The 9,430-nt window shown below is 62.0% G+C and overlaps 1 protein-coding gene across 3 annotated transcripts in view; it reads left to right on the forward strand.

The window, feature by feature from the left end:
- Positions 1-5,700, forward strand: part of SPECC1L (sperm antigen with calponin homology and coiled-coil domains 1 like) — a 112,618-nt gene extending 106,918 nt beyond the window's left edge. For 2 of the 3 annotated variants that reach the window (XM_074356451.1, XM_074356452.1), the window contains 3 exons: positions 1,882-1,998; positions 2,459-2,518; positions 3,929-5,700. In XM_074356451.1, coding sequence (XP_074212552.1) covers positions 1,882-1,998; positions 2,459-2,518; positions 3,929-4,018 — 267 coding nt within the window. In that variant the 3' untranslated portion in view covers positions 4,019-5,700. Of the gene's footprint in view, positions 1-1,881; positions 1,999-2,458; positions 2,519-3,928 lie in introns of those variants that run through there. The other variant, XR_012503690.1, reaches the window with a different exon arrangement.
- The last annotated feature ends 3,730 nt before the right edge of the window (positions 5,701-9,430 follow it).

The raw sequence follows: 9,430 nt of genomic DNA on the forward strand, positions 1-9,430 counted from the left end.
GGACGGGGCACTGCCCCGGCTGCGGGTTCCAGGCTGGGGCGGGTGTGTTCCCACAGCTGGGAGCCCGGCACAGTCGCTTCCCCTGGGGCCGAAGCAGAGCTTTGCCGCCGGCCGGTGAGGCCAGGCACGTAGGCGGCTCTGCCGGATGAGGGGCCGCGGCAGGAAGTGGAGGTTTGTTTTCCTCCAGCCAAGCTTGTGACCCCAGGCCGGCCGGAGCCCCCGCAGACGCCGCCGCCGACTGGTGCAGAGCTCAAACGCGCCACGGAGAAGCCTCTTGCTCTCTGTCCTTGCCGCGGGGCCCAGATGGCACTTCATTCTGGTTAGGGTGCTCGGCTGGAGGACCAGGAGGAGTGGGCAGGTCCAGGTGTCGGCAAGGTCCTTACACACCTGAACCTCCTAACAGGAAAACGTGCCTGTGTTTGTGAGAAGTCGTGTCACACTGCCCGCAGATGCTCGGGCCCAGGGCTCCCACCCCGTCCACCGTGCTGCCAGCCCAGCCCTTGAGACCTGTGACCCTGTCCCTCACCTGGTTCCTCCCCATGTGGCTCTTGGCACACAGGTGGCATTCCCTGCTGGGAATGTAGGCAGGTGCCTGTTTGGACCATGTCTTCATGGTCAGAAGCGTGGGGACCACCATGGCAGGGGCTGCCCAGGCCTCATCCTTGGGGGTGATGTCACTGAGCAGCTGGCAGTGTGCATGGATGTCAGATGGCACGCGGTCCCCTGCAGGCTGACCGCAGCCTCCCCTGTGACTCTGGCAGGTTTGCACCCTTCGTGCCTTAATCTGGCCACTTTCCTCACCACAGTCTCTGGGCCAGATAGGTGGTGACTAAGGGGGTGACCCTGGGGACACTTCCCTGCAGAGCTGCTGCCCTTCTGAGGCTTGTGGTTGAGCAGAAGCCCCGGGGTCAGTGTTCTGGGCGCCTGCTGTCGGGGCTGGACCATTCTTGTGGTTACAGGGCTTATGGAAGGTCCAGCCATGCCCTCGTCCACGTCACCAGCTGCTTTTGTCTGGAGACACACCCCACCCCTGGGGCCATGAGCCTGGATGAAGGTGGCCTTGTCCCCACCCTCCCTGCCCTCCCCTCGTCCAGGGGCTGCAGGTCCCTGCATGGTGTCAGGACCCAACACTTAGTAAGAGGAGCAGGGGTGGCAGACTCTGGAAAACTGTACGGGCGTGAATGGTGTTGTTCTGTGATCGCTGCTCCCGTGGGAGTGAGAACCGGAGGCCGGGGGCTGCGTCCAGGAGCGGAGCCTGGGCTGAGGTCTCCCGGGAAGTGGATGCACGCAGCTAGCTGGAGGCTGCCTGAAACTAGCACAGGGTGCACAAAGCACGAGGTGCTTGAGGGTGGAGATGCTCTTTTTCAGTTTGTGGCATTTTCACAAAGTGTGTGAATTTCTAAATTTAATTGGGAAGTTTCAACTTCAGAAGGATTCTTGCAAATACAGGTAGAGGCCGCATACCTGCCGGGTTGCTCTATCGTGTGCTAGAGACCGTGAGTGACATGTCACTTCTGTAGTTGGGAGGAGCTGACCTGGGACGTGGGGTGGTTCTTGGAGGTGCTTTCTGGCGCCATGCTGGGCTGGCGGCTGCCGTCCTCAGGATGCAGGGCTTGTGATGTCCCCGAAAACAGAGGGGAGGCCGGACCAGGACTCTAACTCATTTGGAACTGCTGCTCCCGGAGCCACGATTCTTCCACACGAGGGTTTGGGTGGCTCGGTGATCTGGTGGGCAGGGTCAGAGCCAGTCACTGGCACCAGCTGGTCTGGGGACCCAGCCCCCAGCCGCCCTGCTTTGTCCAGAGGCCCCTCCACCCTCCTCACTGTCTCCCAAGGAGCCCCGGTGTGTGTCGATGACATGTTTTCCTTTTTCTCCTGCAGAATATTGACATCACCAACTTCAGCAGCAGCTGGAACGACGGGCTGGCCTTCTGTGCTCTCCTGCATACGTACCTCCCCGCCCACATCCCCTACCAGGAGCTCAACGGCCAGGAGAAGGTGGGGCCACGCCGCTGGCATTTCACAGCCCTGGTGCCGGCGTTCCTGGGGGACCATCTGTCCTCCCTGGGTGACAGCATTTAGGGTCAGGGCTTTGCAGGGGGGAGCTTTCCCAGGCCCAGCCTCCTCTGGTGCCCCCCCATCAGTCACTCCTGCCCTTCACATGACCTTGAAGATCCTCGTGGGGAGGAAATGACCTCACAGGTGTCTCTTACCAGCTTGAGGGTGTCCGGGCAGCCCTGGGCTGATGTGTGAGAAGTGACCCTTTTCTGTGGGGAGGGACGAACTAGTGTGGCGGTCACTGCACAGCTGCTCATGAGCAGGGCGGGAGGGCCCTGAGGAGGAGGGCGGTGGGCACGGGGTACAGTTGGGGCCGGGTGTCCATCCATCCATCCATCCTCCCCGGGCTGCCCTCCTCTGGCCCTGCTCGGCCACTCCAGACGTGCGGTTTCTCTTACAGCGAAGGAACTTCACCCTGGCCTTCCAGGCTGCTGAGAGTGTCGGCATCAAATCCACACTGGTGAGCCCCCGTCCCCCCGAGGGGGTGCTGGCAGGGTCCCCTGTTTGTTAGAAGAGCATCCTTTTTATTGAGGGAGGCCCCCAAGAGGGGCCCAGGACGGCCCTCGGGTGGTGTGCAAACGGCCCCCAGCCCCGGGCGCTTCATGCCTCAGGTCAGGTGTCTTGAGGAAGCGCCCTGTGTTGGAGGGGTGGTCTCGGCCGCAGGCATGGTGACCTTGATTTGGGTCGCTTATTCCTTAACTGAATTCTTGGGTTCAGCTTTTAAGTTCGGTGTCAGAGGCACCTTCTGGCAGGTCTGCCTGCTTGTGTCAAAGTAGGGGGCGCAGGCCCTTCTCAAGGGCACCGTCTGGAAGCTCTAGGGTCAGGGTCACCCTGAGGCCTCACTCGGCGGCTGCAGTAGCTCAGGAAACACGTGCTTCTGTTGGGGCTCTTGTCTCGTCACCAGGCCTGACTTTCACGGAGGAGATCCTGCATCCAATGCAAGGCAGACCTCCCCCCCTCCACTGACCTGGGGCCACTAATGAGATAAACAGTCTAGGGTGTCGTGGCTCCGGGTCCGCAGATCAGGGACCCCCTGTGCTGCCTCCTACCCAACGGGTGCCCGTCCCTGACTTAAAACAATCGAAAAGTAGCTTTGAAGAAGTATTTACCTTTATCTTTACACTGTAGGTGTTCACATAGAGTTCCATAAATGTAGTTTCTGAATTTGTAGAAACACATGTTTTTAAGGTGGGTTCTATTCAGGTGTATGTGGAGAAGAAGTTTGAGGTATTGAAATACTTCCCACTATCGGGGTATTTCACAGCACAGGTAAAGTTTTCATCTATAAAAAGCAGGCCGTTTCCCCACCCTAAAAACTTTCTGTTGAGACTATTTTGAACACACACGTGTTCTATTTCCCGTGGTTTCTGATGTCCTTCAGCAACAGCGGATCTCTTGTGGGGCCCCTGGCACATCCCAATCCTGGGGTCCCCCATTCACTTCCCTGCAGCATCACATGACATCTCCCAGACCACAGATGTCGTGTGGGACACACTCAAAACTGTCTTGGGATGTCAGGGGGTCACCCGCCGTGGGCAGGGCATGAGCTGGGAGCCTGGCACATGGGCTCTCCCAAGGCGGTGCCTGGTGACACAGGGAGGGCTTGGGGAGGGCAGGTGGGGAGGAGGCCCCAGAGAAAACGAGACTCTTCCAGCCTCAGGGCTGTGGAAGGCAGCTAGCTCAGCGATGCTGACACCCACGGAGCAGGTGCTTTCCGGGCACTTTGGAGAGAGGGAGCGGGCGTTTGGGCCCCTGGCCGTATGGTCAGGACCACAGTCCTGTGGGTCCTGGGTGGGCACCCAGCCCCAGAGCAGGTGGTGCTGCAGCAGGAGGTGACCTGGGTTCTGAGCAGCCTCTCCTTCTCCGTCAGGACATCAATGAGATGGTGCGGACTGAGCGGCCGGACTGGCAGAATGTGATGCTGTACGTGACGGCCATCTACAAGTACTTCGAGACCTGAGCGCGGGCCCAGCGTGAGCCTCCGTGGCCCAGGCTTCCTGCAGGACCTGCCCCGAGGGCTCAGCGCACACGCGGGTCTGCCAAGGAGGACGGGGAACTGCGGGTGTGGAGGGGGCGCACGTGCACTGAACTTGGTGGGAAGGGGGTGAACGCGCGGGCCACTTGCGGGGGTCCTGAGAGCTTTTGCCACAGCACCACGACCCAGGCAGGGAAACGGGCCCCTGACGATCCCTGCTTCCCTCCCTCCCTCCGTGTGGCGGGGCCTCGCCGGCGAGACACAGCCCTGCGCTCCCTGCCGCCCTGCCTGCCAGTGCTGACGTCAGGTTTCTGGACAGAGTTGGTCAGAGGAATTCTCCAGCTAAAAATTTTTTTCTTACGAGCAATATTGGGGAAAATAGCTTCTGTTCTGTTAGTACCAAAGTTAAGCTGTTGATAGTGAGCGTAGCGATAAAACACAGACCCTGGACGTGAGGTGGGAACGTCGTCAGACGAAGCAGGAGGGAAAGCTGAACAAGTTGAGGGGCCCGATGGTGCGACGATGCTCCTGGCGGGGACGGAAGAAAGTGCCTTAACTCTCCTCGCAGGGGCCCGAGGCCAGGCTGCGTCGGGGTGACTGACACGCGGCCCTTCCCAGGAGCAGGGAGCCCCCCCCCCCCACGCGCACCTGATGCAGCCGCCGGTGGTTGGAATGACGGGGAGACCTGTTGCTTTGCGGAAGAGCCGCCCCAGTTGCGGGGCCGCCGAGCCAGTGGGGGGTATTCCAGACCAGGGGTGGGCGAGCCGACCTCCCAGGGCAGAGCCCGGTTGTTAAGACGGGCTGTGTGGGCAGCCGTGGGCCCAGGTCCCAGGCGCGTGGTGAACCTGCAGGCTCTGTGTGAGACACCTGTTTTCAGCCGTGGAAGGAGAGGCCTGGTGGGCAAAGTGCAGCCCCAGTGCACGTGGAGACCCCGGCGGACCCCTGCCCCTCCCTGACCAGCTCTGTCCCCGTGTCGCGGCTCCGGTGCTCTGCGCTCTTTCTGAGCGGCTGTCGGGGCTCTTCTCTCTCACCTGCCCGCGGGGAGGCCTGTGCGTCTGTCTGGATCTGTTGTGCGGCCGCATGTCGTCTGCTCTGTCGGGAGGGGCCTCGTCCAATGGAGGAGACTTTCCTGGATCTGCCGTCACACCATGTCCCTTCCGAGCCAGTGTCAGCCTTGTTGCTCCTGCTGTGGGGCGGGGGTCGCCAGCATCCTCGGGAGATGGTGGTCACTGCTGATAGCTGTGCCCTCATGGCTGGCGTTGCCCGGCCTTGCGCCCCGGGGACGGTGACGGGGCAGAGGGTGGCCTCTGGGAGGGCCTGCCAGGCCCAGGCTGTCTCCTTGACCACAGACCATGCGGCCAGGCTGCCCACATCTGCACGTGGATCAGCAAGTGAGATTTTTTTGGTAGGATCCTGGTTGCACTGTCGGCTTCACGGGATGATTCTTGCCGGTCATGTGTCCCTAGAAGTGATGCTCTGAGGTGCTTTTGTCCAGCGCACTTGCTGGGAGGCCTCCAGGAAGTCGTCCTGCCTCCTCCCTTTAAGCACAAGCTTTACAGCAAAAGGACCAGTTTTGTTTTTCTGTCAACAAACGGGCTTCTGCTAACAATACTTTTAAATTTTGTTCTAGTAAATATTCTTGAATGTATTAAAATTGTTGGAACACATCACGTGTGGACTTTTCTAACTCGCTGCCTCCCGGACTGGCTGCGGCAGGGAAGGCCCCTGGCCCAGAGTGGGGTGGGGGCCCCCGGGAGTGGCTGGGGCTCTGGCCAGATGACTGCGCCTGAGACAGGGATGGCCCGGGCGAGCCCTGTGACCGCGGAGGTCCTGTGACGGGAGCCAGGGCCTGGAAGCCCACCTGAGCTGCCCCCAAGCTGAGAGCCCCACCTGGAATCCCCTAACTGCAGCCCAGACACGTGCTGCTCTGAATGGGGGAAGGCGCCGTGAGGTTTTTGGAGTTGTTTTTTTAAGAACTGTATTTTTTTGGAGATAATTTTCAGAATATGTAAAATTACAGAGGAAAAAAAAAATCAATGGTTGCACCTCTCCCAGGCCGCCGGCAGTGCAGCCTTCGTGTGCTCGGCATGTGGAATGACAGCGCCTCCACCGCGGACAGCGGAGCAGCCCTGCGTCCCAACACAGGGCACACGTCATACGTCGTGTTCTGTTCACACTGGGTGACCTCCCGGGCCTGCGACCCCCTCCCCGTGTCAGGGTTTCATCCAGTGAGCGATCCGCTCTGGGGGAGGCCCAGGGACCGCTGGCTGAGTTGCGGTGTGTCCTGTGAGTGGGGCTGACGGCTGTGGGCGTCCAGGCCGATGTGGGAAGGACCGAGCGGGGACCAAGCATGGCCCCTCAGCCCAGCAGCTTGGGGCCGGGGCTGGGGCTCACACTAAACCCACTCTCCGCTGCATCGCCTGGAAGTCCCGCCGCAGCCAGAGAGCCTCTGAGACGGGCAGGGCGGGAGGGCTGACCCCGCCCGACCCGGGCAGCGGGGCAGCACTGGCCATCTTCGCTGCTGTCCTTCAGGTGCCCCCCCAAAGTCCCTCCTGCCTGGTGTGCCGGCTGCCTCAGGAGCAGACCGACTCCCTAAACTTCAGAGCCGCCTCTGCGCGCCGGGCCTCGGTGAGCAGGGAGACCCGGCTCTGCGGGGCCAGCCCGGGGGCTCTGCTTTCTGCTCATTGGTGCTGCTGTCCTGTCCTGGGGTTGGTCAGCTTCTGTCTGAGTGGCAGACGTGGCCACACATCAGGGAGCCTGTGCTCGCAGGCTCTGTGCTCTTTCGGGGTGAGGGCGGGTTCCAGTCAGGGCACCAGTGTCTGGGAAAGCACTGGCTGAAGCCCCAGCCCTAGGAGGCCGGGTGGGGGCACAGCAGCACAGGGCACCATGCTCCTCTGGCCCGGCCCACCCGCGTGGGCTGGAATGCTGGGGGAGCAGGCCGGGTTTGGAGGAAGGGCCGGGGCGGGGGCGACGGGGTCAGAGTGGAGGGTGCAAAGAAAGACCCCAGGAGCCCCTGGAGGGTAATGTGTGTTGTCAGGGGGTGAGAGTGGGTCTGGGGTCCTGAGGAGGGAGATACTAGGAGTCTGCAATCCCAGGAGGCAGAACCGGAGGGCTGAGGAAGAGCACGGATGGCACGTCTCCAGCACCCATCGGACAGGAAGCAGGGCACCCGGATCTCCCCTAGTCTGCCACCAACACCTGTGACAGGCTGGGGCTCTTCCTCTGCGGTATGCTGACCCCAGGAAGGGTCCCCTTTGGACCTGCTCCCAGGTGTCCTCTCTGATGTCGAGGAGGGAGGGGCCTGGTGGGGCCTGGTGCTGGTGTGCAGAGGGAGTGAGGAGTGGTGGCTGGTTTGATGCTCTGGCAAGAGCTGGATCAGCGCCTGGCTCCTGGCATAGGGCACTTCGTAGGGTGATGAGTGACAAGGTCGGCGTGCCAGGGGCTGTCCCACCACTGTAGCCCAGGACAGGGCCCCACTCCCATCTGGGCCTCAGTTTCCACATCTGCACAGACGTGCCCAGACGGGCTCGGAGGCACAGGGTGGCTGCTGGACGCAGGCTAAGGCGTCTACCCGGGGGTGGTCCTGTGGCTCCTGGCTGCCAGCCGCTGGGGAGCTTCCTGGTGTGATTCTGATTCCCAGGGCCTTAGTCTGAGCATAAACTGGAGCCCTGTGAGGTCCCCACACTTCCTCAGTTCCAGAATCCCAGGAGGTGTGTGGTGGGTGCCCTTCCCGATGGAGGAGAAGGTGGTCAGTACCTTAGGGTGGCCTGCGGTTTCCCAGGACACTGGCCCCAGCACCTACTGGGTGCTTCATCCTGGGTCTGGCATTCTTTCTCCCTGATGTGGCCCAGCTGGCCTCCGAGCAAACAATCGGGCCAGAGGCCACCCAGGTGCATCCTGGACAGGAACAAAGCCGGCGGGAGTGGGTTGGGGGTGGGGGTCTGAGAGCGGAATTGTGGAGCAGGAGAGGGCCCAGCTGGCCCCACTGCCCGGCCTGAGGAGCCGGGCCTGGACGGAAGGAAGGGTGGGTGCCCACAGTCTCTCCCGCCTGGCTTGGGGCTAGGCAGGGAAGCCAGGCCCAGAGGCAGAAGGTGGGGCCGACCAGGGCGCTCCCTCAGGCCTTCAGGGCTCCCGCCGCCCCAGCCTGACACCTGAGAGATGCTCTCAGGCCCCTCGTGGTGGTGGCGGGGGGGGGGGGGGCATGTTGCAGCAGCAGCGGGTTCCCCGGGAAGGCCTGGAGGAGACGGTCACTGTGAGCACGCCAGCTCCTTGGGGGAGGCCAAGCTTGTGAACAGCCCTCTCGTGTGCCTGCTTCCTGTCATGTGCTGTCTCTGGGCAATGGCTTCACTGGGCGCCTGGACAAGGGCACGTGAGATGACACAGGACCATTGGAGCAGCCCCCCGCCATCTCCCCTCCAGCCTCTAACAGGCTCAGCAAAGGGCAGGAGGGGTCCAGGGCCTGGGGAGCTGGCTCTAGGGCTGGAGCCGAGCCAGGCCCTGCCCTGCTGACGACCCCTGGCTTGAGGACACAGCCACCCCAGGCCTGGGGCACCCACCCAGAGGAGGGGCGTCCCACTGGGCCCCATGGGTGAATTCTCAGGGTTTTGGCACTCTGGCCCTGAAGGCCGGCTGCAGAAATGAAGCCTTCCGCTGGGTGGGGCCAGTGTGGGGGCAGGTGTGTGCGAGGTCTGGGCAGGAGGGCCTCTGGGCCCCAGAATGGAAATGGTAGGGGAGAGCTTCATGCGGGCCCACACTGGGGGCAAGGGGACAAGAGTGACCCCGGGATTGGCTGAGTGTTGGTCCCTGTCCTATGAATCCCCATGGTCCCTTCTGGGCCCCAGGTGACTCTCCAGACAAGCTGTTTCTTGCATGTTTGTAGAGCAAGGATTTGACTGAACATGGGCCCAGCAGGTGTGGGCAGGAGGGTTTTGTCTCAGCTGTAGGAGTTTGCCCCACACAAAATCAGGAATGGAAAGCCAAGGGCCTGGGGTGAGGGTCCCTGGCTGGGCAGCGCCCCCCCCCCAAGTCCCTCATGGTCTGATGGGCGCAGCTCAGAAGGTGGCAGGGCAAAAAGACAGCAGTCTCATTTTAAAGTGAGGAGGCAAGGGTCCCTCAAGGCTGGCAGGGAAGTCACAGCCCCATGGCAACCCAAGCTGCGGCCCCAGGGCAGTTTCCCACCTGGTGGGGGCGCTCCTTCACTAAGTAAGCAAGGGCCATGGGGGGACGGGAGTGGGCTCCTTCGGTCTCCTTTCCCCCTCACTGGAGGTGAGCGCGGGCCAGGACAGCAGAGCCAGCTAGGACTGGACAAAGGCCTGGACTTGGGGGAGTGGGGGTGATGATCAAGTGGGAGGTTGGAAAGGTATCGGGGACAGGGTAATGTTCCCAATTTGAACATTC

Source organism: Camelus bactrianus, chromosome 32, assembly GCF_048773025.1.
Source record: "Camelus bactrianus isolate YW-2024 breed Bactrian camel chromosome 32, ASM4877302v1, whole genome shotgun sequence".
Lineage (NCBI taxonomy): Eukaryota > Metazoa > Chordata > Mammalia > Artiodactyla > Camelidae > Camelus > Camelus bactrianus.